This window comes from Hippopotamus amphibius, chromosome 1, assembly GCF_030028045.1.
Source record: "Hippopotamus amphibius kiboko isolate mHipAmp2 chromosome 1, mHipAmp2.hap2, whole genome shotgun sequence".
In the NCBI taxonomy this organism is placed as follows: domain Eukaryota; kingdom Metazoa; phylum Chordata; class Mammalia; order Artiodactyla; family Hippopotamidae; genus Hippopotamus; species Hippopotamus amphibius.
Genome location: NC_080186.1, coordinates 83,257,185 through 83,285,034, shown reverse-complemented (window position 1 = coordinate 83,285,034; position 27,850 = coordinate 83,257,185). Strand labels below are relative to the sequence as shown.

Genomic DNA, 27,850 nt, shown 5'->3' with positions numbered 1-27,850 from the left:
CACTCCGCCACCCCAGTCACTCAAAAGTCCTTGAAAAGCTAATAGCAGTCTTGTGCATTTTCTTTTAAAGTTGCCTTATTCATTTCTATTCCGGATGGCTCAACTAGAGTAAAATGTTTGGCTCTTCTTCTCAAGCACGTTGCCACACCTGGTTCTATGAGCTGTTCTGGCACAGTAGCTGGCGTTTGCTAAACAAACTCTGATAGTAGGATCTCAGGGATGGACACATGTCCTAAGCGTGCAGGAGAAAGTGATGGCAAGAGGCAAAGCTTTGGAAGCCGGCAGACCTGGGCCAGCACACTTAGGTCTCTGAGTTTCAGCTTTCTCACCTCTACAACGGATATGATGTCTACCTACCGGTCGTTTGGGAGTAGTAAATGAGAAAGTGTTTGGAAGGCATCTAGAACAGTGCCAGGCGCTCAGGCGAGTGACTAAAGTTCTGTTTCCTTCCTCCTCTCTATCAAATTACTTCCAGATCAGAGGGCAAGAAAGTGGTGGGTTGGAAGCGGGACCATGAGAGAACGGAGGCCGCCTCTGGCCTAACAGATACAAAGATCTGGTTCAAAGAAGCCTCTAGATTGAAGAAAAAAAGAAAAAAGAAAGAAAAAAAGTAGAACAGCCACCTGGGTTTTTGGATTAGCTGAACGCCGGATAAAGATGCTTGTAAAAAGGAGCTGGTGAGAGTTCAGAAAAGGACTTGAAATGCCCAGGCTCTGCCAGGGCACATTCCGGTGCCCCCGCCCCGCACAGCACACACAGTGAGCTCGAATTTGGCCTAAAGCCTTGACTGCTCCCATGGCGGCAGCAGGGGAAAGGTCAGACCAACAGGTGTGGGAAGCTGCGAGGTAAGGGAAGAAGCAGCAGGTGTGGGAGACCCCCCCCCTCCCCGGGCACAGGGTCTCCAAGGCTGTTCCTGGTGCTTCCCGCAGCGTGGAGGGGTCCTGCTCGCCACCTGCGCGCGCTGGGCCTGGAGCGGGGGAGGAGGCAGAAGGAGGCGGCGGGTCAGCCCTGGTGGGCTTCCCTACCCTCCGCAGGCCCCCGAGCGGATGCCTGGAAGTTGACGCCAACTCCGGGCCGCTGGGAAGACCCCAGGCGCCGGGCCCGGGGGCAGGGCCGCTTCGCCTCGCGGGGCTGGCCTCCGCCGGCGGCCCGGAGGAGGGGCTGCCTCGCCGCGGGCCCGTGTGGCTTGAGGGCGGGGACGGGGGCCAGGGACCCGCGCGGGGAGGGAGCGCGATACCCGCCGCCCTTCAATTGGCCGCGCCGCCCCCTCGCGGGAGAGGCGGGAGGAGGAGGCCCTCCATTGGTTGGGGTAGTCGGCCAATCCCTGAAGGTCCGGGGGAGGCGGTGGGAGCCAGTTAGTGCGGGACTCCGGAGCCGAGCGGGAGGCGCTGCCGGCTTCATCCGACAGAGTAGCCAAGGCACCGCCCGCGCCCCGCCGCCGCCGCCGCGTCCCGGCTACTCCTGCGCCGCCCAGGGGAGCGAGCTCCGAGCATCTTGTGGTGGGGCCAGGAGCGGGGAAGCCGAGTGTGAGAAACCCCCGGATCCGAGCTCAGCCTCTTCCCGCCGCCTGAATCATCATGACCCACTTCAACAAGGGCCCTTCCTATGGGCTCTCGGCCGAAGTCAAGAACAAGGTACGCCTGGGCCAGGGTGGGGCGGAACCCCGAGGCCGGAGGTGGGATGCAAGGGGCCGCCCAGGGGACCCCGGGTCGGGGCTGGCGTGGGCCGAGCTTCTTTCTCCCGGTGCGCCTTGGCTGGCGGGCTTCGCGGAGGGGAGATGTCGGGGCGGCGCGAGAGTCGCCACGCGTCCCCGTCCTGTCCCGGGCTGCAGGCACCGGCTCCGGGGCGCTCTCCGGGCTTTGTTCCAGCGCGGCAGGACGGGACTGGCGGCGGGAGGTGGGGTCCCGGGCAGCTGGAATCCCGCAGCGCCGGCCTTCTGCTCCGGGAGCGGGTCCGCTGCTGCAGGACGCACCCCTCCGGGAAGGGGGCGCTCCTGCGTGGTCATTCGCCCTTAGGTGGGGCCCGTCCTCGCGGCTGGGGACCCAGCGAGCAGCCTCCGCCATCCGCCCCGGGCTCCTGGCAGACCCTGCGCCTTCTCCCACGCCAAACCTCGGGCCGAATCCAAATGTGCGAGTGAAGTTAGGCGGTTACGTGGCCAAACTGGGTCCCCCATTGTTCCTCGCCTCTTGCTGGGTGGGAGACCGCTGAGCGCCCCAGGCGCGGACCTCTGGGACCACAGGAAGAGGGGGAGCGGTCCAGATCCCTTCACGGTTTTCGGAATCCCGGTGCCAGTTGCTGCTGCTTCTGCGGGAAGCAGAGACAAAGCCGGAGTGCGCCGCTTTGGGAATATCTGCTGTAGACTTGAGTTTTTTTTTTTTTTTTTTTTTTATAAAACGCTGAGAACTTTGTAGTACGTTAGACTTTAAAGATATCAAGGAAATCTTGGTGGGTTGCTTTTGTTTAGGGTTTATTTGCTGAGGCGGGCTGTAGTTTGGAGTGATTGGGCTTTGGTAACGCTCGGTTTTGCCACTTTGCCCAGCGTAAGAATGCGTTGGGTTTATCTTTAGGACTTTCAGTCTGGGAAAGAGATGAGAGGCGTCCCCTCCCCAAATCCTCTCCTTCCTTCCTCCCTCCCTGCATTCCAAGCCCATGACATCAGGGGTTTCTGGGGGGAGAGAGCAGCCAATCGGCGCGGAACTGCGCACAGAACGCTCATTGTCTCCTTTCTGCTGTTCTGGCCAAAGCGCCACAAAGGAGGGCTGCTGTGGTTTCATTCCCATTAACCTCCCGGGAGCCGAAGCATGTCAGGATTGCCACCGCACCGTCCTACCGCTGGTAGAATTCACTGGCATTGTCAGAGCTGTAACATCCCAGCGTTGGGGGTGTATGCGGTATGGAGTGAATTATGTAGAGGCCATGAAGCGCACCATTGTCACACCCCAAGGGAGAGTTGTGGCTCTTCTCACCCCGTTATATAGTCTCCACATCATGTTATAATTCAGTTGTTAATAAATTCTAAACAGTCTTTGAAGCAAGAAGTTGATTTTAGTCTGTGTACCCTAAAATTTACATTTAGAACTTTTACCTTGTCAAGCATGTGGCCCATATTAGAAAACAGTTTTCTGAACATTTTTTTAAAGAACAGAAAAGTGAGTGGTTTGTGTATGATTGATAAAAACCCCACCGATTGAAAACTTGCAGAATACTGTTCCGTGCTTTTCAAGGTTTGCGGGCAGAGCTTTAGCAGTCCTTTCAGAGGAATCAGCATGTCCAAACTGCTGGATGTGATACCCTGGCCTAGCTTGTGCACATTAATTTTAATTCACCCTTGTGATTCTTGGCTGGCAACCGTTGAGTCTCTACCTTTTGCATTGTAAATGAGGTATGGGATAACTTTGGCAGTCCTTCAAGGGGCTGACTTTTCTTGGATGTTAATATCTATGTTAATTTTTTTTTGCTTACTAATGAAGCAACTTCTGCCCTTTTCCTACTTATTATTGAGCAGACCGAAGGAAATGCGTAGACTGGGGCTGGATCACTGTAATTATTATACGTTTTTAAAAATAGTAAAACCCCAGCTTTCAGAACCTTTGGAAAGTTAGTTTTAACTTCAGGTTTACATAACTGTGGGTTTACCCCTTTTAAGCATCAAACCATCCTTTAATAACCCCTTTCATTTATATGGTCCTTTCATACAGTATCCTTTCATAGGAAGTCTTTTGATCTCAACAGTAGAGCAGCCCTCTGAGGTGGGGAGGATTCCTGGGATTATCCAATGTCATTTACAGATCAGGATGCTGAAGCTCAGAAAGATGTGATTTGTTCAAGATCACAGAAAGAAGTTGGAATATTCTAAGAATTTTAACTCTGGGAGTGATGTCTTAGTTTAGTGAAGTACTTAGGGATGTTCTGCAATAAGTCACTATTGTCTACCCGCCTCCGCGCTATTTTTGCTGTCCACCTGTCACTTCCTGGCATCATGATTATTCATTTAATGCTGTTTTAATCTCTTCTGGGCTTGGAAATAAAATATCCGTTTGCTAGTCTTTTGTATGAGATATTGCGTTTCATCTGAGGGCTCAGAACCACCTGATGAGTGGGTCTGTGGAACATGAACTTTGACATTCCTTGGTTTGGACACCTTTTGATTCCTTCCTGCTTTTTCATTATATATTGCATAACTGATATATTGCTTAAATATCAGGGTTTTTTTCTCCTTAAAATCTCATTAACAAAGTGGGAGGTAGTGTGGATTGGACTTTGGAGTGAGGCGGATGTGGGTTCTAATCCTCCTGCCACGTACTGCCTTGAATGATGTTGGGCAAGTTTCTGTCCTAGTTTCCTAATCAGTAAAATGGGGAGAAGTGATAGTTACCACCTCAACTCTGCGTTGTTGAGATGTGTCTGGCTTGCAGTAAGTACCCAATGACTATGTTATGGCTATTAGTTCTTAGAATAGGAAATTAGTATTGGTATTATATTTCTTAGACTTGTATGTCACTGCCTCTTTAAGTATTTCATTTCTATTAAAAAAGCCTTTGGTCTTTTTATATTTGTATTGAGGAGGTATTTGATCTTAGTTTTAATTAGTAAAATTTCACGGAAAAATTAGTAACTTTATGATACTTGTTTGATAAGATAATAATACATGGTAGAACATACAAAGTGACCTTTTTTAATAGGCAAGAAGATGTTTGAAAACAGCCTGAAAAAAGTAGAATCTTTCAGCCTGCAATATAAACAGTATCTCTCTAATAACAAGAAAAGGATCATAACTTGCAATCTACAAAGACTATACTGGAGTAGAAGGTCAGGGAAAGTAGAGAAGCGGGTGTAGATAGTTCCGTGAGGGATGGAAACACTCATAAAGTAGTAGGGTCGTACATGTATCATACAGGTTGCACCAGGCCCTTGACTGCATCTTGGGGACCAAAGGTAAATACCTCTGTGCCTTATAAGCCATGGAAACAGGACAGGTCCCGAAGGGAAGCACAGCATTTCCTGACGCTTGGCAAGATGTTGGAGTCAGGGTACTTGCTTGTAGAGTTGAGGAGGCAGTGAAGCATGCCCTCAGCAGCCTTAGAGCACATGCTGCAGGGAGCTTTCTTATAGGTCTCAGGAAAAGTGAAGGAAGTTAGTTGTGGGCGGGAGTAGGTGGAGCTGAAATGATCTTAACCTGGACATGCTTTTTGGGAGTCATCTAATTGAGATATTACGAAGAATGGCATTGGAATGCACATTCTCACAGTTTTCTGCTCCCAGGGAATGTCTAGTTTGAGCAAAGTAGCTTCTCACAGAATCTTGGTTTCAAAATGGTATCCCTCAACAGATAAAAACCATTTTGGAAGGCTCATTACTAACATTGTAAGTCATTGAAGAGTAAGTTAAACAATCATATAGTGATAATTAAATGGAACCAAACGCCCCATGAGGCCCTGCCGGGCTACCAGCCCAGTGCCATTTGGACAACTGGTTTGCTCCACTGATCTGAGTAACCGCAGGGTGATTGTGGACTCCTGCTATAAATTGTACCTGAAGGTGGTCTGCCTTGTTCTACTGGGAGAGCAACAGAATCATGGTAAAAATGTATAGATGGGTTTAGCTTTAGCCTTTTTTTTTTTAACTTTACAGTTCAGAAATAGGTGTTTAATTCAGAACTTGTTTCTTGTTTCTTTACACCACCCGATAGGATCTCGGTCTTATTCGCCGATGAGATATATCAAGATCCATATTTTAGAATATAACTTGGCACATAGTAGATGCCCAATAAATATTTGTTGATTTAATGAATTTACCCCCCCATCAGGAGTAGATTTTATTGTCTCTAGAAACTGGAAAGTAACCATGTTTGAGAAATCTGTGTAAAGGAATTCTGTGGTGCAAGTGTGATATTCTTGAAGGGCATGGTGATTTTTATGGCTTGTTTTTCTTGAGCAGTTTCTTTTAATAGTTAATATTACACTGCAAACGTATCACTAAGATAACTCCTTTGTTACTGAAGTTCTTTCTTAGACTGCCAGATTAGGGAGGAACAGTTGAGGTCCCCTCTGCAAGGCTCTGTCAGATGCATCTCCCGAAAGACCTGCGAGGTGGCCATTAAGCCCGCCCTTGGAGTGCTCCTCCTGGTAGGAATGTACCACGTGCTTTGCCTGCTTTTTGGGTTTCTTTTCCTGTCTTGACCAAAACAGTTAAAGAAGAGACAGTTGGCTGAATTGAGAAGAGGGTACCATGCTCCCACTTTACAAATACTCAGACTTATTTACGCTGGAATATTAATGAGGGTCATTATCAAGCTCACTGTCCGGTGAGCTACAGCTTTTTACACTCTTTCCTTTGTGGAGATTGTACTGTTCGTCTGCCTCTATCTATTCTTTAAGATTCCAAAAATAAGCTTGACCGTGAAGACCTTGCTGCTCCCATCATCAACCAGAGGCATGTCCTCTATTTCCCTGTGCCTTTTTCCCTTCCAGGTGGGATCCTAAGGTTAGTGAGCATTTTCTTTTCACAGTATGTAGAGACCCACTGTTACTGTTATCTGTTACATTAAAAAAGGAGAAGAAGTGCGATTGGATGGTTTTGGTTTTTCGGCCAATCGTGACCATTATATCTAAGAGAGAGGAAATGTTTATTTCTCATCTCAATGTGACTAGGTGGTGGGAAGGAGCTTGTTCTTAGAATTTTTTCACAAGTTTCATTTTCTTCTAGGCATTAGCGTTCTATAGCCTATACCACGTGCATTGGCTTCCCTTAACTCTGAACTCTGTTGGCCTGCTGGGCTCTTAGCTGTTATTCATATGTACTTGTGCTCAAGTTTTTGTTAAGGGTTTTTTGAGCCTGGGGTTAATCCACACAGTTTGTGAGGCCTGAAGCTTCATCATTATAAAAAATACAAAAATAATTTGTGAATTTTATAAAAACATGACCATGGGAATCTTTGTGAATTTGAAGATGTTGGGTGGGTCCCTTCTAGGTTCCTCTCAGTGAGAAAGTAGAACCTGGTGGCTGTGGAGACTGACTGGGTTATAATTTTGGTTCTGCCTCTTACCCTGTGACTTTGGGCAAATAACCTGTCTGTGTCTCATCTGTAAAATGAGGATATGCTAGTAGCTACCTCTATAGGGTTTTGGGGAGAAATAAACAAGATAGAAATCCATGTACCATGTTTCAAATAATGCCTGGAACCAAAAGTACACATTATGTAAATGTTAGCAATTGCTCCATTTTGCTCTGCTGGTTAGGTTCAGTCCTGTCTTCTCCCGAGCTTCTTCTCTCTTCTAGATTTTTTTTTCTCAGTCTTTTTTTTTTTTATTATTATTTTGGGGGTACACCAGGTTCAATCATCTGTTTTTATACAATATCCCCTTATTCCCTCCCTTCCTTGACTCTCCCCCCTCAAGTCCCCCCCACCCTCCCCGCCCCAGTCCTCTAAGGCATCTTCCATCCTTGAGTTGGACTCCCTTTGTTATACAACAACTTCCCACTGACTTTTTTACAGTTGGTAGTATATATATGTCTGTGCTACTCTCTCGCTTCGTCTCAGTATCCCCTTCACCCCCCGCCCCCTCCCATACCTCGAGTTCTCCAGTCCATTCTCTGTATCTGCATCCTTGTTCTTGTCACTGAGTTCATCAGTACCCTTTTTAGATTCCGTATATGTGAGTTAGCATCTCTTCTAGATTTTGAGATTATCTCCAGAACTTGCACATTCGTGCGAGAATCTGTTTGTATCCGAATGAGGCTTCTGGCAAATAGGGGAATACAGAGCCAAGCAGTATCTCGATTTCGCTTCTGTGTCAGGACTGTGATCCCCCCGCCCCAGTCCTGATCCAGGCCTCCTCCGCCGGCAGCCTGGGGTGCGTTCCTGCAGTCAAGCCCCCGGGGTCTCTCTCCTATTCTCACTCTGTCCACATTGCCCACAGGGCCACGGACTTCTTTGTAGAGCAGAGGCCTGGTTTTCTGGGTGTGCCATTACTTGGCTTTTTCTTCCTAAGAAACTGATTTCTGTTAGGTAAGATACATCTTCCATTTCTTGGTTTCAGACAGGGCTCGTATTCCTCCACAGTGCTCTGATACACGTCTACTTTGTAGTGTTGTCACTGGAGGCCTTCAGTTTTAAATGGTCTTACAAAGGATCTGCCTAGACCTGTGTGAAGCAAGTCCGTGAGTGGAAAAGCCTAATTCCTCGCTTTCCCCGAGGTAGTTGGGAGGGGACCTCTTCAACATCTTCCTTCCTCCCAGGACCAGGAAGCGTCAGGATGTGAAAGCAACTATTGGGAGGGCGTATCCACAGTGAGACGGCCAGGAATTAGGGATGCGCGTGCAGAGAAAAGAGGAGGCCCTCTGGGCTTGGAAGGACTCTTCTGGGCAAGTCATAACCTAAGCATTTGTGCCCCCCCCCCGCCATTTTCTAGGGGATGCTAGCTGCTGAGTGGCTAGGCACGCTGGCGGTGATATCGTTGTTTCTTCTCTCCCTTTCTCAAATGTTTGCACACGAATCTGTCTTCATTATCTCAAGCCTCCCTGCCTCTTAGTGCTGCAGAAGGCTCCACAAATGGATAGAGTGCTTAATTATTGCAGTTTTCTTTCCCTCCTTTTGTTTCACGTGGGAGGAAGTAGAGAAAATAATCAATACCATGTGTAGTGAGTCTCTCATAATTCAAACATGTGATTCTACTTGGGATGCAGAAACAGCAACAGCAATCATACTTTTAATCGAGTATAGAAATTATGCTTATATTAAATAGCGTATTTTGAGCTTGTTGGAGTCCTTGGCCCTTAGCAGCTGAGCTAGAACCTTAGGGCTGCTCTTCAGAGCCAAACACAGCCAGATCTCTCCCCCTGAATGGACGTGCATTTGTCTTTGCTTTTCCCTTTCTTCAGAGGCCTGAATGTTAAATAAAAACCCCTCCCCCAGCCTCATCTCAGACACACATGCACACGCACACGCGCGCGTAGGCTTTGCCAGCCAGGCTTTCGTTCCTAACTTTCTTCCTCTCTGGGCTTTGTTTTTTCATTTTCTTTTTCTCCTTTCAGTGACAGCTCCGCTATTGACACCCTTTCTTGCAGTCAGTCTTACAGCATTTTCTAAAACATGCATGTGATAGGAAGCTTTTTTTTTTTTTTTGGGCACACGGGCTTAGTTGCTCCGTGGCATGTGGGATCTTCCTGGAGCAGGGATCGAACCCATGTCCTCTGCATTGGCAGGCAGATTCTTAACCGCTGCGCCACCTAGGAAGCCCAGGAAGCTATTTTTTATTGGGGCGGCTAGTGGGAGAATAAGTCTGAGACATCTCTGCCAAATCTCTTATTATGAACTTTTAAACCATTTTGGCAACACCCTTTGAGACTACAGATTCCGGGGCTGGTTTGAATCAAAGCTGCAACAAGTTCATGGTGCATCCGTCTGCTCTGGTGGTGCTGGTGGTGGTGGTTGCGGTTGCTTTTGGATGCACTCTCACTTCTCCATGAGTTGGAAGGACTTTATGTTAAGCCAGAGTCTAAGCCACCACCCTGTTTTTGGTTCTCAATCCTCTGTTTGCAGGCAGCATGCTTGCCTGTGCTGTAGACTCTGTATGTAGCTTAGAGAGTTCCTATCTCAGTTTGGTTAGAAGGGTGGGAGTGGGAGAACCTCCAGTGGTGGAGGAGACTTAGACTTTGGAGCCAGACCTGGGTCCGAATCCCTGCTGAGCCCGACCTTGGACAAGTCATCTCTGCATGAGGATACTGCATTTGCCTTGGGATGCCATCTTCTTTGCCTATGAGAACCTCTTCTCTTTTTTGATCCTTATGTTGTGAATGAGGTATTTGTCAGGAAGAGTGCAAACAGTACCAAAATATAAAAGTAAAGAAGTGAAGGTATCCTGCGTCCCTTACTCCCACCCAACTGCTTGTACAACTTTAAAAATCACTGGAACATTTTAGAAGCTGAATTATCGTCTATTGTGTGGATTTCCATTATGTATTTATTCATTACTTCCCTACTGGTGGATATTTCCTTAAAAAGTAACTTCTGTGGAAAAGCGTATAACTTCTGACCTAACATGTAAATGTATTAATAGGCATTACCAACTTGCTGTCTAAAAAAGTTTTATAGTTCCTACCAGTGGTTCAGAAGAGAAGGAAGGTCTCTTGATGTTCAAAACAAAACTATCAAAGCAGCCTTGCCAAAATTCAAGTCACTTGCTTTAGTTGTTTTCAGTTCTTGAGTCAATGACATTTGTGACCACTACTCCATCTGTCACTCCCCCAGACTCAAGTGGGAGTTAGCAGTGAGATGAGGCCAAAGAATGGGGTGAGGGCATCTCTTTTATAAGTTATTTGATAAGATAGTTTTTTAAATAGAAAGCTCAGGCAGCATCACAATGATCTCATCAAAATAGCTATCAAATAGTACTATCAAGTAAGTGGTTTCTATGGTATATTGGATTTGAAAGAGGGAATCTTTCTAGTATCTGAACCAGAGTGGCCAGCAAAGTGTAGATAGAAGGTTAGTGGTTGACATTTATTGAGTTCTTCATATTTTTGTAAATCAAGTCATTGATTCTTCTCCTCACCTTCTGATGTAAGTGCTGTTAATGATCTCTGATTTACAGGTGATGAAACGGAGGCATGGTGGAGATGGGATTCTAAATAGAGCATTCAGTTTCCAGAGCCCATGCTCCTATCCATTTTAATTTGAGGCCAGAACTTAGGGGGAATTGGCATCTTTCAGGGGAGGAGGAGAAGGCAGACCAGAGAGGGAAGCTACAGGTCCTTTAACAAGACACCAGAGGGAAGAGAGATGGAGGTGGGGGGGCCAGGAGTGCTGCAGAGAGGCCAGAAAGAGGAAACAGGCCACTGGACTTGGCCGCAGAGAGATCACTGGTGACCTTTTAAGAGATCATTTTCAGTTCAGCAAATTTCCGGCAGGTAGCGGGGAGGGTTGGGAAGGAGTACTAAGTGAGGAAATGGAGAGGTTTATCTTGAAATAAAAGAGAAATAGGACAGTGTTTGAGGCTGGCAGCAGGTTCAATCAAAGATGCGCTTGTTTCAGACAAGATAGGGGGTAGTCTGTGCCCGTTGATGGACTGAATAAAGGTAGGGCTCAATACCCATGGGTGGGAACAAAGGAGCAGAGAGAAGCAGCTTCTTTGCCATGAAAAGCTGGGAAGGTAAAAGGAAGAGGACCAGGAAAACAGAACTGAGGTAGATAAGACGTCCCCTTTTCTGTTGCAAATGCTGTGTTCCTCTTATGGAGCCACTGAGGTCTAATGGCTATACAGCCAGGAGGAGGAAGAGGAGGAGAAGGTCCAGGCCAGGGGCTGCGTGTGGAATACACTGTTGATTCAGCTGCTTCTCTCTGCTGAGTCCTGCTGGGGCCCCTCTGCAGCCTGGGTACCACTCTCTCCTCATTCCCTTGGCCCTTGATCTGGAAAGGATGCGACATTGGGCTTATTTTGTTCTTTGTGCCTGGGTGTCTGTGGCAAGCCTTCATGGCACAATGTCCAAGGAACCTTGGTGTTGGGGTGCAGCACTCTGATGCAGGATGCAGTGCTTCCAGAGGAACTCACTTTCTCCCTCCGTTTCTGTGCTTTCAGATTGCATTACAATCAGGTAAAATGCGGAGTTAGTTTTTACTGTTGAGATGTGGAGAGTGCCACGTGACCTCATTGAAATTTCATACCCTCTAGTTTTCATTGGGGAGAAAATGGCGGTGATATCTAGCATAGTTAATATATCTGTAAGACTCCTGTGAAATCTCTCTAGTCAGCATCTATCCTACATTTAAAATGAGATGTTTCAAAAAAAAATTAAAGAAAAATAAAATGAGGTGTTTCAACTCTGTTCTTTGCTCATATAAAGCCATCTCTCCAGTGGGCAGACTCCACTGTAGTAAGCGGAAAAGGATCCCCAAGAGGAGCTCCAGATGTACTGAAGGAAGAGTGAGATGCTGGGCTCCCTTTCTCCTGGGCCTCCTTTCCATCCTCATCCCATCAGAAGCTCAGAGTAAGGGGGCGGTGTGTGTTTTGATGCTCTTTTGGGGTAGGTAGCTGGGAGCATGTGGGTGAACGTGGTCGGTGGTCTGGGAGTGGAGAGGGTTTCCCGGTTCAGGAGAGACGAGTTATGGTTGACACTTGGGACAGTGGAATGGATTTCATGCCTTCTTCCTCAGATTGTCATAATGGACCCCGAGACTCATCCTACAAAGCAGACTTGCCAAGTAGTTGATGAGGAATGAATAGAGGTTCCCAGGCTACAAAAAAATTACTGCCATGATATTCCTTATAATTATGGAAAAAGAAAGGAAGATTTTTCAGTGCTATTCACTTGCCCGACTCAGATTATTTAGGAAGCATCTAGAGTCCTGCTGAGGAGACAGACAGACAACTGCTTGAAAACCTGGATAGCAGCAAAAAATCTGGATACCTGCAAATACTGTGATGAGTGAGGTGTAGACCCTTGAATATTCTAGAGGTGAGGCAAAGCAAACAAAAACTTGAAGAGCATCTCTGTTTTCCTTTATCTATGGGGGCTTTCATTAGGATCCCCTTTCAGCAAGGTCTCTACAGTGACATAAAATTCAAGACCCAGCTGGCCTCCCTCCTGAATGAGGGGAAGCTTTCTCGGGGATCTCCTTCCTGCCCGTGCTGCATTGGTGCACGTGCTCTCTCCACTCCCGGGTGCCTCTGGTCAGCTCCCTAGGATTTCTGCGTTTTTATCGGTGGTCTGCCCTCTGTGTGGGATTCAGAATTTCTATACGACTTGCATCTAAATAGTTAGATGGTACTGAGACTTCCCTGGTGGCTCAGTGGTTGAGAGTCCACCTGCCAATACAGGGGACACAGGTTCGATCCCTGGTCCAGGAGTATCCCACGTGCCATGGAGCAAGTAATCCCATGTGCCACAACTGCTAAAGCCTGCGCGCCTGGAGCCTGTGCTGTGCAACAAGAGACGCCCCCACTCACCATGGCTAGAGAAAGCCCACATGCGGCAACAAAGATCCAATGTAGCCATAAATAAATAAGTTATTAAAAAAAAAAAAAAACTTTAAATAGGTGGTACTAATCTGTTTCTCTTGCCCCCAGAGTCCCTTCTAGGTCATATGTAGACATTTCTGGCTGACCAGTCTCACTATAGGTTGTGTATGATTCTCCTAATCTTTTCTCCACCCAGTTTGCTTCTTCTAGAAGCTGATGCCAGTTTGTAAACATCTGCTTTTAGAGTGTGGCCCACAGAATTGACTACCAGGGTACAGTGGGATTATTAACTAACCCCTTTGACTGCAAAGCACGAACTCATGCTGTTCTGATCAATGTCATCACCTGGTGAGGTGGTTTGAAGGAGGATTCCCATCCTTGCTTTGGCACATTGATTTTCTGAGTCAGGAGGTGATGATAATTGCCTAAGATTTTATAGTTCACATACTCCTCTCACACCTGTTTCATTTCAATAATCCTTTCCTTGATTAGCTCATGGGGCTGTTTCCATCAAACAAATAAGACGAGCAATAGTATTTTATAAATAATTGTAGACCTGTGTAGACCAAGATAGCATTAGCTTTTTTAGGCTTGCTGCGTAAGCATTACTAGTTAGTTCTAGAACTTTGGACAGGATTTTACATATATCTTGAAGAATTCGTTTACTAAGCTAGGATCTTTCTGGATCTGAATTTTGCTTTTTAACTATTCCCATTTACTTTCTGTAAGGTTAATAAGTATGCCCAGTATCTTAAAATCGCCAGCTGCCAGAACGGAAGAGTACAGCCCTGAACCTAAGCCTCTGGGTACACACCCCTAGGAGCTCCTCCTACCTGACGCAGATGAGCACAGTGGGCCTGGTTGTTCCTTCTGACCAGGCCCTACGTCTAGGGTTACGAAACTAGACTTCAGGAGTGCCGTGGACATAAGGGACTTTTATCAGAAAGTAAAACAGATATGTCCCTAGTGATCCATCTAAGATGACTAGATTGGTAGATCAAGGAGATGTGATGCCCATAAAAACCAGGCATTCAGATGCAGATGCCTTTCTGGAACAGGAGAGATCTTTAATCTTTAAATCTGTGGCACTTCCCTAGGCTGGTAATGCTGTTGGTAAATACAGAATCATTTACTGAGTACCCAGTATGGGTCAGGCATGGACTCCAGGGGTAGAAAGATGAATGAAGCCTGTTCTGACCTCAGGAAGACATAGGCAGGTGTTCTTGGCCACGCCTCACACACCTACACTGGCTCCTGGTGATGACTGCCCTGCCCCCCAAGTGCCTGCACACCCTCTCTCCGGAGTCCCCTGGAGCACGACACCCAGGCTCTTCAGCCCTGTAGTGGAGACACCCTTGACTTTGGGTGGGAATGGGGAGAAGGCCCATCTCTAGTTTCCAGTTACTACTGTCTGCCAAGATTTCTCACGTGGTGAGCTCTTCAGTATGCACGTCTTTATTACTCATTATTTCTGAGTCTGGATTTTTCTGGGAATCCAGCCTCTAAGATTCTTTCTTCCTTGTTTAGATTTCAACTTTCAAAGTCCACTTTTAACTATGTGTGTTCTAAGCTTTGTAGTCTGATGGTCATTTTCTAGATAGAGAAGACAAAGTTGACATTCTATTGTTTCTGCATTTTTCCTACCATTTGTTAGTTATACTGTTTGCTTTAGGCACTGGACCAACTCCTCTTATGTTATTTTAAAATTTTTAATTTCTTGTCAGTTTCACGGTATTCATACGTTGAGTCATGGTATCGTTGTGTTTATTTGACTGTAGGTATTTGGAGGGAAACGTTTGTGCTGGTGCCCTGTGCTGATACCTTGATCTGAAGATCCGGTTGTACCTCTTAGAGAAGGGCCCAGATTTAAAATGCCCGTAGACGTCACTCTGGTTTACCCCAGGTGGATTGATTTTCCATAGCTTTGGAATATATAGTCATTTCCTGTCAAATATGTAGTAAGTTTATGCCATAGAATGAATCAGTTTCTATAGTGATCCTGCAGAAGCCATGCAATCTACCTTGACATCAGTGTAAAGTGATTTTCTCGAGAATTCCTACCCCCACTCCTCGTAAAATACAAACCCACTTTTAGTTTTTAAAATTTTTAAATTTTTTTCGAGTTTAAAGAAGAAATATGTATTAAAAATACAATTGCTTTCTGATCCCATTCTTTCCTCCCTGTAGAAGCTGTTGTCCTACGTTTGGTACTTGTCATTCCTACAGGATCCGATTTTCATCCAGTGTTTAACGTTGACGATAGTAGACTGAACATTTGTACTAGATACTTCTTTTTTTAATTTTATATTTTTTATTTTTATTATGTATTTAGAAAGTTAAAAAAGTTTATACAATTTTCAAAGGTCCCTTTCCACTGACAGTTGTTACAAAAATATTGGCTGTATTCCCCATGTTGTACAGGACATCCTTGAGCCTGTTTTACGACCAGTAGTTTGTCCCTCCCACCCCCCCCAGCCCCCCACTAGTTCTCTCTGTCTGTGAGTCGGCTTCATTTTTGACAAACCCACTTAAAACAGACAAACAGTTACTTCTTCCCTGTCACCAGCTATAATCTGGAAAAGAATGAGAATTTGGGATGCAGAGACAGGCGGGAAGGAGAGTGGAGACCCGTGCTGATGGGAGTGGACAGCAGTGCTGGGCAGTATCCGAGGGGAGCCTGTCTGTGACGGGACGCTCTTTTTGAATTGCTGACAGTACAGGGAACAGGTGGCAGTGGGGTTTGGTTCATACCGGTTCTGTGCTCAAGCGGATACAAATGGCCAGTGTTAGTTCCGACGTGTGTCAGGCATTGAGCTGGGCTTCCTCCTCACGATGGCCCTGGAGGGAAGGAGGCTACTTGCAAGAAATGAGGTCACCAGGGTTAAGTTACTTACTAAATGTCACTCTGTGGAATTGGGAACATGGTTTTGGGAAGTTTTTGAAGTTTGACTTCAAAATATGTGATCTTTGGTCTGTTGGATCCCCAGCGTGAATACTTAAAAATTTGCAAAGGTATTTTACATGTTTGGAGGATCTGTTGAGGGAAGGGTTTAAGGTAGGTAAACCCTGTTAAAGCCTGTTCATTCTCTTGTGTGAGGTATCAACAAGGACAAGAGATAAAGCAGAGGAAGGGAAGTGGCATCTTGATAGCGCAGATGGAAATTTACTATTTGTTTCTTGCTGGAGTCTGTGGTGGTCCCAGTCTTTCTAATCTCCCCTTATTTTAAATACTCGACTTTATTCTCTTTTTGACAAGTGTCTTAACACACTGTATTTAATATTTGTCTCTTTCCACTAGAGCATAACCTTTTAGGGCAGAGACTTTGCCTTTGAACGGTGCCTGTTACACAGTAGCCATTTGAATGAAGGACAGAAGGAAGGAGTCATGCTGAAAGAAGTTGAAGGAAGAATCCCAGACACACAAGGATCCCTTGAAAGAGAGGGAAGCTACACTGAATATGATCTGCAGTAGAGAGCTTGGGGGTAATGCCGTATTATCCTGGAGGCTGGAAACAGAGTCTAGGGAGAGGTCAGGCATGACTGCAATTTGGGGGATACTGTTGTAACCACCGGAGCCAGTAGTAACCCGTCTGTCTGCTGCAGGTTTTAACAGCTGCTGTGATAGAAAACGTATTGTGATACTACGAGGGAAAGACACGTCTTCATTCTTCAGCAGGTTCTAGAATATCCTGGGTGTAGCGGGCCATCAGACCGTTCCTGTACATATGCAGTCATCGCTGCCTCGTGCCGGCTACAGCCCCCATCTTTCTACTAAACTGTGTCTTGGCTGAATACTCCATAGAACAGTCTGCGGAACAGCACTTTTGGGTCAGTCGTGGAGATGTTTTTGAAGCTCGGTTTCTCTCATTACTCAGTATCCCCTTTTAGGGACGCTGCGAGGGAAACGTATCAGACCTCAGTGCCAGGAAGGGCTGGGCAGTTCTTAACAGCCAGCAGGAGCAGGTTTTTATCTGATCTAGTGTCTGTCTCCCTTTACTGTTCGGACATGTAGGCCCTCAGGGCTTGTGTTTTTGAAGGGGGTCTTTTCCTAGGGCTGTTTTGTACATGATGCATGTGGTCTGGGAGAAGACTTGGCAGACAGGATAGGAGCTTACTTCTGGGGAGGTGGGAAGGGAATAGGATTTGGAGGAGGGGTGAAGAGAGACCTGCACATTTTACTGTCTAGTGCTAGTGTTTCTCAACTTTGTTTTCCTCATCTCTTTCCCAAAGAGTCTTTTTAGATGTTTTTCCTCATTGCCTCCCGACCTCCCCCAAATTTAATACAAAGGAGCAGAGTTTGTTGGGGAGAGTCTCAAGTCATTGTAACATCTGAGGTTGTTTTCACCCCTTTGGGGGGCAGTATCGCTCCCACTGAGAATACATGCTCTCTGTACTTATACCTGTTTAAGTTTTTTTTTTTAAAACAAGTGCTATTTTAGAAATCCAAAAGAAAGGCCTTTGAACTGGAGGGTGACTCCAGACTGGTGCTCTTAGCTGCTCTGAGGGGAAGAGCAGAGGCTGAAGCCACTCCGGGCCTGGGCCTGGGCCTGGGCTCAGAAGCACCGAAGGGCAGGAGGATGGTCCACCCCATCAGATGCCCTAGAGGCTTTTTTCTCAGTCTTCATTTCTTTGCTTTTTGATTGTATTTGGCAAGGGGGGTGGTGTTTGGTGAGCTTTAGTGAGCAGCCTCTAATAGGTACTCGCAGCGACCGTGCAAAAGTCATGTGCAAGAGTGTCTTGGTGTGAGAAGAGGTGGGAGGCCCCGCGTAGAGAATTTGTGGGTGTTCAGGCAGGGAGGCAGGGCCTGTAAAGAACAAGGGGCTGCTGTGGACTTGAATGCACCAGGCAGAAATTCTGAAATGTGCTTAGGAAGGTCAAATAAAATGAATCTTGAAGAACAGTGAAGTGAATGTGGATAAACAACTCGGAGGAGTGATTTTTAAACAGACCGGAGTGGAATTTCCATGAGGCATTAATAAGATAAGATTAAGTAATTTTTAAAGCTGACTTTCCTGTTGTGAGGAAGGAAATATCAGCATTTACCTACTGCCTGGTGTTCAGTAATTAAGGCTTTTTAGATGAAAACAGTAAATAAAGTTTATTGGCCAAAGCTTACGTTTTATTTTTAATTGCTCTCAGTCCCTTGATTTTCAAAGATGTGTATAACAAACAATCTAAAAATAACCTGTGTAGTTAAAGAGTATAATTACATTAGCTTGGGTTGTATTTTAGTATACTTTTAAAGGAAACATGATTTCTTTTATATATATATTATTTTATTTTATTTAAAATTTATTGGCTGCATTGGGTCTTCGTTGCTGCACAGGGGCTTTCTGTAGCTGTGGAGAGCCAGGGCTACTCTTCATTGCAGTGCACAGGCTGCTTATTGCGGTGGCTTTTCTGTTTGTAGAGCACAGGCTCTAGGCGGGTGGGCTTCAGTAGTTGTGGCTCATGGGCTTAGTTGATCCGCGGCATGTGGGATCTTCCCACACCAGGGACGAACCCGTGTCCCCTGCATTGGCAGGCGGATTCTTAACCACTGTGCCACCAGGGAAGCCTCGGAAACATGATTTCTGCATCCTATGGAGCAGAGCTGCAGGCCAGTAGCTAAGAGAAAATTAGAAATAGATTTTTTTCCCTAGATGATTTTGAAATTTTTTTTTTAATTTTAAACTTTAACAAAAAGTACACATTCCTAAATCTTGAATTCTGTTTAGCTGACCTGACTGCAGAAAGCTCACTTATTAGCAGTATCTGGGTAGAAAAATCCTTGCTGCTCCTTCACTTAAAGGAAAACTCTAAGTCAAAACCAATAGTTACGTGATGTGGAAGCATACCTGGTTTTCATTTTTAGTTTATCACTTGGGGCCTTGGCTTTGCATGTACGTGCTTAAGAATCTTTTCTGTGCAAGTGCTATTACACTAAGTCTCAGGGTCAGAGTCCGTGAGCCATCCAGAGCCCCACCTGTAACTAGTCAGAGTCAGGGTTTGAAGCCAGGTCCATCTCAGTCCAGTCCTTGATTTTTCTCTCATCAGTCCCTTGATTAGAACAGTGAACAGAGGGGGTAAAAATTCTCTCTGCTGTTCCTTCTGGGATATTTCATGTTAGATCTGTAATCACTCTGTGGTTTGGGGCATGGCTCCAAACCTGTCAGAAACATTTTGAACAAAAGAAACATAAATACGCTTTTATATTTCTTTGGTTGAATAAAAATTGGTCTCATTTGGTTGAGAATTACCACCACCACCATCCCACAAGAAAAACAAAATTCCTCCCACATAACTTCCATCTCTACCTTTGAAAAAATGAAGAGAAAGAATTTCTCTACAATTTTTGCTGATTGATCAAATTATTTCACAGACAACTTAGAATGAGAGGAGACCTAGGGCCTGTATGCAGCCTTCCTGTTGTACAGACAGGAACTGGTTGGGAAGTGAGATGAATTAACCAGTGTCCCATAGCAAGATGGGTGGAGCCAAGCTCTAGCCAAGGCAGAGCCCCTTCTCCTCTAGCATATTGTGCTTCTTTACATTTATTGAAATGCATCTCCTAGTTGAGAGTGCTTTGCTTTTGAAAAAAAATTCAGCTTTCTCTTAGATATTGCTTTTCATAGCTGATGCTTGAGTATTACTTTCTACTTTTCTTCTTTGCCTGTTCCTGTCTGTTCCCCCATCCCCAAATTTATATAGAGAGAATTTCTTTTTCTAGCCACCTAGAACAAGACTCCAGTGTGAAAATATGGCCAAGTCTGAAAATTTTTCTAATTTATTATTTATCCATTTTCTGGAGGAGCCATATGTAAATGGATGTGTTTGATATGTTGGAGGAGGTCCATTACCCAAGAATATTCGTCTGAGGTATAATAGCAGCAGTGGCTCCTTTCTGCACACCCGGGGCTGTGTCCCCCCTGTGGCAGAACCTTCGCACATCACTGCCTCCTCCTTCCCTGTTCACACATCCAGATGCCCGCGTAATTCACACTGGCAGGAAGTCAGAATGTATGTGTGATTTTTAGGGGTTCTGGGTCCTGGGAGCAGAAAATTAACGCACAGCATTTTGCCTGACCTGTCTCATATAAACTAACCTCCAAGCCAGAGCTTGATCCAGGAAACACTGCACAGTGTTAAGTTATCTTAACATGAAAATATAAACTCATTGATTTTCCATTTGTGATGCTGGTTAAGTAAATGTACAGCTTAAATAAATTATCCATTATTCTGTCAGAGGTGTAGAGCCATTTCTCTATTTTGGGAAGCGGTGCAGATGATGAGGACTGCTGTCTCCTTAAATGACACAATAATTAGTGAAATCATTTGCCCTCTGGTGAAGCAGAAGCCCCCCCACTCTGTGGTGGGGGAGGGGGAAGGTTTCCTCTGTGACTGGGGTAGACGAGAACTTGGAGGGCGTCTCCACGACAAAAATATCATCATGCCATCTCATTTCTTTCAGTGATTAAACCTAATGGTGTGTTAGAAGCAAACGTTTCTGCTGATTATTTCCATTTCCGACAATGCTGCAGCCCATCCCTAAGCTCACCATGGTCACCTTCCCCCCGGGCATCGTGTGCTGTTGGCACTTTTTTTTTTTTTAACGTCTTCAATTTTTTTTTTAAACTCTTTGTTGAAATATATTTGCTTTGCACTCTTGTACCCGCCTCTGAGGTACACCAAAGTGAATCAGCTGCATCTACACACATATCCCCTTATCCCCTTTCACCTGTGCTAATGAGAAGACAAATGACACATAATCTTTCCTTCTTCCCAGTTGTGTTCTTCTCCTTAATAACTCTGATTGATAACGACGGACCCTGGGACAAGGAATAGCTTAAGAACTTGAGCATGTGATCTTTAACAGTACTTAAATTTTACTAGTAGTAGTATTTTTACAAAATTGAGGTTTATGGTCTTATGAAGGTATCTTTGAAAACCTGTGTTTAGCAGGTATTTTTAGCATGTAAAGCATCTGTGTTGGTAATGTTGCCTTTATCGTAGAATTCTGTAAATAAAGAGTTTTCTTTTAGTTTTGTTAAATGTTTGGCTATTAGATGCAATGCTAGGTACTAAGGGTCCAAAAGTGAAGTAAATGCTTCTCCTTCCTGTGAGGAGTCTAATATGATATAGACTATACATAAACAGAATTTCAGTATTCTGGTGTCGTACAATAATGATTACGAGGAAGGCGTGTGTATGTGTGTAGGGTGCGGTGTGTATATGGCTGAATAGAAGGCATAGAAACACCAGGACTTTCCAGGCAACAAAACTATTAGACTGGTTGGTATTAGCCAGTTGCAATACTGTGTGAACAGTTGGATGTATCAGAATCCTGCCACTCTCACTTCCTCTCACTTGCTCTCTTTTTTGGAACGTGATAACTGGTGACTTAATCTTTAACACTTACTATGTCTAGTGCCACGTTGTAATATACTGTTCGCGCCGTCACTTCCTGCGTGTCACGAATGGGAATCTGTTTTATCTTGATCCATATTTTCTCCCTCTCCGTCCCAGCTTTCCTCCATGTGTTGTTCAAAATTCTGTAGGACACCTCCTTAACCAAAAATGTTTATTAGTTCCTGAAGCTGTAATGGTTAGGTTTGCCAGCCTACTCCAGTGAGGGTAATTTACTGCAGGTCACAGCTGTGGTCTTAATGGATCATTAAAGCAGAAGCAGCCGGCAGTTTTGGGTGCTTTAGCGAAACTTCTGAAGTTAGTTAACTTGTATTTCAGATTGCTTCCAAGTATGATCAGCAGGCAGAAGAAGATCTTCGCAACTGGATAGAAGAGGTGACCGGCATGAGCATTGGCACCAGCTTTCAGCTGGGCTTGAAAGACGGCATAATCCTCTGCGAGTAAGTTGTGGTCCTGATGTGGCCGCTTTCCAGGGCCCTCTGTCTTGCCCTTCTTGCCCGTCCAGGGTGTCACACATTGACATTCTTCTGCAGCTGTTTTCAGTGCTTTCCTTTACGGGTGTTGAAAGAACCAACTTTACATTCCAGTCCTCGTGTGTTATTCCAATAAATACGGTGTCACTTATGCTTTTCTTTTCAGGCTCATAAACAAGCTACAGCCAGGCTCAGTGAAGAAGGTCAACGAGTCCTCACTAAACTGGCCTCAGGTAACAGCCAACCCAGCAACTCCTGATTCCAGTTGGTTACTCTTTATACAGCGAGAACTTGATTACAGTTTTAAGATAGACATTTTAGCAGAACTTTGTACACATGACTATATGTCGTTTTTTACAATGTTATTTTTAATGTCTCCATAATTACTTAGAATTAGTTCTGTGACTATTAGATGTTTAGCTTAGAAGTTTTCTTATTCTTTACTTAGTCTGTGTACTCTCGGAGCGGGTTTGACACAGCTTACACAGAGAACTACAACTTAGACCATAGGATAAATGAAGGAAGAAGGAAGGAATTTAACATACGTAAGGGTTGACTGTAGACCACTGTATGAAGCATAGTCTTAGCTCATGAATGTGTATGATTAAGTAAAATTGGATATTTTGTCTTGAGCATATGTTTTGAGATGTAAGAGGATAAACATTTAGTAACCACACATTTTTTAAAATTAAAATTTAAACATAATAAATTGTGCATTAATGTAATTTTGTACCTTTTGACAAAGAGAATTCCAGCCTGGATAGCTCAGACATGACTTCTTTAAAGCATGTACGGAAGGTCTTGACCTTAAAGAACTGAAAAAATTTGACTGCTTAAAGATATTAAAAAGACCGTTATGTGACCCACTATGAAATACTCTTTTCCTTTTCCAGAGAGAACTACACTTACTATGTATCTGGTCAAGAATCCTTGCCAGGTAGCTTGCTGCCTGGCCTCTTGCACCTAGTCATAAGACTGAGAATTCTTAGATAATATGAATGTCAGTATTTAGCTCCAAAAGTAATGCTTTTTCTTCTTTATAGTTGGAGAATATTGGCAACTTTATTAAAGCTATTCAGGCTTACGGTATGAAGCCACATGACATATTTGAAGCAAATGATCTTTTTGAGAATGGAAATATGACCCAGGTTCAGACTACACTGGTGGCCCTAGCAGGTCTGGTACGTATGTGTCTTTAATGACTCGTTAAAAAAATCCCCATGTTGGTGATTAATTGCATCTTTGCTCTCATGGGAGTTCAGACGAGGCAGGGAGGAGACTGTCTCTTCCTTAATTATTAGCTTTGTGGAAAGGCTGTTGACCTCAGCTGCCTCGTACTGCATAGCTTAACCAGAAATACATCTCAGAGGTCTAGTGTATTTTTGAATGGTTCTAGATACATTTTTCACCCCTAGTTTGGGTCTTAACGAATGAAACCTTCATGTATGGACATCTTTGTTGTTCCTTCTGTAAAACTCTATTGGCAGAATCACTAGTTAGTGTGCATATTTCTGTCTAGGCTAAAACAAAAGGATTCCATACAACCATTGACATTGGAGTTAAGTATGCAGAAAAACAAACAAGACGTTTCGATGAAGGAAAATTAAAAGCTGGCCAAAGTGTAATTGGTTTGCAGGTAAGTATTGTAGTATTGCATATCAGTTACTTATTCAGTGTCATTAATTCTCACCATGCAAAGCATCTCTCATAAGTAAGGGGCAGATAGGTATACCATAATGTACATTTTGGAATGGATATGTGGTTTATACAGTTTATGTGCATTTAAAGTCCATGAGATGATGATGGTTTTAGAAGAAACCTCAGGCATGCCATCTGACTTGGTAATTATTTCTCCAGGAAGTGATTTTCTTCCTTAATTATATTGTCCTATTTTTAAGAAAATACTTTATAAAATACATACTTTATAAAATTCCTAAGTGTTATTGACCAAATGAAGCAATTTTACAAAACCTCAATGCCAAAGTCATTTATTTACCCTAGTAAAGCATGATTTATCAGTTCTGCGGAATACTTTGTTCAGGTTTTTTTTTCCCTTCATGTTGTTTCCCCACAGCTAAATGCCCATTATGCTAAGAGCTTTACTCTCCGATACCTACTGGATATAGTGCCTCACTGTTGACTGAGTCTATGTGAGGTGGATTTATTTATTTATTTCGGCTTTCTCTGGGTATAACTGACATGGATTTATTTTTGTACAGTACAAAAATCATATCAGTGGTGAGAAACCTGAATTTCCAGACAGTAATCAGTTGTTTAAATTATAGCTCCATAAAAGGAACTAGTAATGAAAAGATGATACACAAGAGTTCAAAGAATAAAGAAAACAAATCAGGTCATAAAATATTGGGTTGGCCAAGAAGTTTGTTTGGGGTTTTCCATACGATGTTATGAAAAGCCCAAACGAACTTTTTGACCAACCCAGTACTATGGTCAGTGTGGTCCCAGTTTTATTTTTTAAATGCACGTGCATATTTTTGTATGTATATGTGTGTATTTATATGTATGTGTATGTGGATATGTACACAGAAACATAAGCTAAAAAAGCTAGATTGTTATACACAAATCTTTACAATGAATCTAAATGGTAGGATTACAATGATTTCCACCCCCCCTTTCTTTTTGCTTATATATATATTTTTTTATCTTCTCCAGTGACAGGTTTGACTTGTACTAATAAAGTTTTCCTGTAATAAATCTTGTTTTTAAGGAAAAAAGACCAACAGTACTAATGTGTTCCCAACCAGTAGAACAGGATGTACTGGTTGGTCCTGAAGCCATGATATTCTCAGTGGGGAAGAAAAGTTAATTATTATTCTTCTGAATGTGGCTGAGTTCAGATTCTTCATTCTGCCTCTCTCTGACTCTGTCTAGTGACATGAGAATGGGAGGAATAAAATGTGGTTCTTTACTCATGAAAATGTTGGTGATTTTTATGAAACTAAAGCCCTGGCTCAGCTGCCAGAGGAGACGCCTGGCATCTACTATCACATTTTGGGCAAAACATGTTTGGAATAGAAAAGCATGTTTAGCCAAAGATTGCTCTGTCCCTTTAAGTGGCTGAAGCAGGTACCCGTAAATTTGGTTATCTGTGCTACAGAGGGTAAGGGAAAGAGTTGCAGAGGAAATTACTCATAATTGTGCCACTGTAATAACTTTGTGTGTCTGTCCTTCTGTTTCTATGCGCATGTTTGTATCTGATTAATTATGTTGTGCGGCTTTGTATCCAGTGAAGTTTTTGAAATTTTTCTTTCTGAAGTGAGCACCTTGACATTTATTTGTCAAAAGCATAGAGGTTTTGTATCTAGTTGACCGCAGCCCTCAGCACGGGAAGGGACTTGTCGATTGTGCCCCTTCTAAGAAATCTTTTTAGTAGAACAGAAAGTTTTGTTTGTGTCATATATACTGCTGACTTCTGATAATTAGTGATTTTATTTTTAACTTAAAAGATGGGAACCAACAAATGCGCCAGCCAAGCAGGTATGACAGCCTATGGGACTCGGAGGCATCTTTACGATCCCAAAATGCAAACTGACAAACCTTTTGATCAGACCACGATTAGCCTGCAGATGGGCACCAACAAAGGAGCCAGCCAGGTAAGCAATACCTTTTTATACTTGTTTCAAAGGGTACAAAATGGCTATTTAAATTCACACTTAGCTTATTCTTACTAACTAAGCTTAAAGTGGTTATTTTTTGTATGATACATATAGAGTATGTTCCTTCAGGAAAGTAAGATTTGCTGAGAAAGCAAAAGAATCAAAGGGCCTTTTCTGTAGCCACACAAGTATGGTGTGGTCCATGGCTTTTATTGGCAGTTAGAACAGCTGGCCTTTCCACCTAACCAGAAGAAAAAGATATGTTTAGTACAGTGTTCCTGCTCCAGATCCAAGTGAGTTGCTCTGTCTAATTCTTCAGACTTTTATTTTTAAAGGAGCCCTCAACTAACTTGGTGGGTTAAAATTATCTGGTGTTTTATAAAGAAATCTAGCTAGCATCCTGGTAAATGTGTGAATCTAAGTAGCTGGAAATGCAGCAGGGTAAGAATGCTAGTATTCTAACACCACACGAGATGGAAGTATTTCCTGTGAAAAATAGATCACCAGCACCTTGCAAGGGGGTGTACCCATAACCATATCAGAGCGGGATACGTCTCACATCCAACATGAGTGGGGATGACATTTGAGAAAGCTTTTCCTCATGACCTCATGAGGTGTTGTTGCCCTTATGAAACATGTCCTGCCACAGGGGGCACTGTCTCAGAGCTGCCACTCAGCTTTGTTTTTTTTACTGATTAAATCTGAAAGCATGTGCCTGGCATAAATGGAGAAATAAGGTGAGTTACAGTACTCTGAAAAGGGGGGAGTAGCTGTTCTGAAATGGCTGGGTCTTTGGTGTCTCAGAGCCTTCTGAAAGACTCAAGTCCTTGAGACTGCTTAATGCAATTTTTGTTGAGTGTGTTACAGATTTTTGAAATTGGTAACCTGGATAGAGCATGTGGTCATAATAGGCATTCAGATGTAACTTTCAGGTATGCCAGCATTATGCTGTGTTTTTATCTTATGTCCAATCTTCACCTTAATCCAGACTAGATGGTATTATCTTCATTTTGCATATGAGAAACCTAAAACTAAAAGTTAACTTGTTGAAGGCCACATAGCAGTTTTACAGCAGAGCGAGGATTTGAAGGAAGGGCTGACCTAGCTTGAAAGCCAATGAATTTTGCTTTGTAAGAGAGTCAGCATCAGGATACTTTGGTAAGCTAGCCTTACCCCTGAACCGAATGGAAGTTATTAGTGTTCACATTCCATGGGAATTTCATAATTTGTAAAATACAAGAATAGATTTTAGCTGCTGTTTTAACTTTTATACTGTGTTCTAACACCAGGCGGGGATGTTAGCACCGGGTACCCGAAGAGACATCTACGATCAGAAGCTAACATTACAACCCGTGGACAACTCGACAATTTCTCTACAGATGGGTACCAACAAAGTCGCTTCCCAGAAAGGAATGAGTGTGTATGGGCTTGGGCGGCAAGTATATGATCCCAAATACTGTGCTGCTCCCACAGAACCTGTCATTCACAATGGAAGCCAAGGAACAGGAACAAATGGGTCGGAAATCAGTGATAGTGATTATCAGGCAGAATACCCAGATGAATACCATGGCGAGTACCAAGATGACTACCCCAGAGATTACCAGTATGGCGACCAAGGCATTGATTATTAGAGTCACAGAGGAGCTCAGTCTGTAGCCCATTGTTTTTATTCAGTGAGAACCAAGCTAGCCTTGAGTAATTTTTATCTTGTCTTCCTAAAACACTATTATGCTTATTGTACCTAAAGGAAATACTGCCTTACATACATTCCTTTTTCCTTTTTCTGCCTCTTCCCTAAATAGTTGCCTTTTAGTGCTGTAACAGTTAAATCCTACAGCATAACCAGTAACTCACGTATGAAGTAAAAAGGAATACTGTGAAAGGGGAGTACTCTTGTACAGTCAATTCTTTTATTAAAGATCTATGCATTTTTACAATCCTCTACTTAAACTGGTATTTTCAAACAATAGGAAGCTATTTTTTTTTTCCCACAGTTTAGTATCTGGTTTCTACATGGAAGACTAAACTTGTGCTTATAGCTAAATGTGGTCTCTGCCAACTAAATTTAAGATGCAGCATTTTAGAAATTTACATATCAATGTTTCTACAGTATTGTTTGCTAATTTTTAAATAAAGTCCTGATCAGTGTGCATCTGTGATTATACGTGTACTCATTCTTACCTAAGCCAACAGGATCTTTTCTGAGTGGTGTTTCAAAAGGAGCGTGTACAAAGCCGGCCTGCAGACATCAGGGTCTGGGGTGCGTTTGCTCTTCCTGTTTGTGCCAATGTATCGATGTAGAGTTGCTCTGTTTTCTTCCACTGTATTTATTGCTGCATTTCTCAGCATAAACTTATCCCATTGTATTTTTTATAAATAAATATTTTTTTTGAACATG

The 27,850-nt window shown here is 43.8% G+C and overlaps 1 protein-coding gene across 2 annotated transcripts; it reads left to right on the top strand.

Annotated features, from left to right (window-relative positions):
* Positions 1–402: 402 nt before the first annotated feature.
* On the top strand, positions 403–27,850 carry CNN3 (calponin 3). Of its 2 annotated transcripts, none has more exons than XM_057718187.1 (7): positions 403–423; positions 21,681–21,802; positions 22,002–22,068; positions 22,879–23,016; positions 23,355–23,471; positions 25,303–25,449; positions 26,742–27,850. In XM_057718187.1, the coding sequence occupies exons 2-7, from the start codon at positions 21,747–21,749 to the stop codon at positions 27,081–27,083; spliced, it is 867 nt and encodes a 288-aa protein (XP_057574170.1). In that variant the 5' UTR covers positions 403–423; positions 21,681–21,746; the 3' UTR covers positions 27,084–27,850. The 2 variants fall into 2 exon arrangements, with proteins under 2 accessions (XP_057574170.1, XP_057574160.1); XM_057718177.1 differs by lacking the exon at positions 403–423 and adding an exon at positions 1,359–1,634.

Bases quoted from the DNA above. Each gene is read 5' to 3' on its own strand.
- CNN3 (XM_057718177.1), top strand. From the start codon at position 1,578: ATGACCCACTTCAACAAGGGCCCTTCCTATGGGCTCTCGGCCGAAGTC. The intron at 21,803-22,001 runs GTAAGTTGTGGT...TTTTCTTTTCAG, and splicing joins GACGGCATAATCCTCTGCGA to GCTCATAAACAAGCTACAGC. The intron at 23,017-23,354 runs GTACGTATGTGT...ATTTCTGTCTAG, and splicing joins TGGTGGCCCTAGCAGGTCTG to GCTAAAACAAAAGGATTCCA.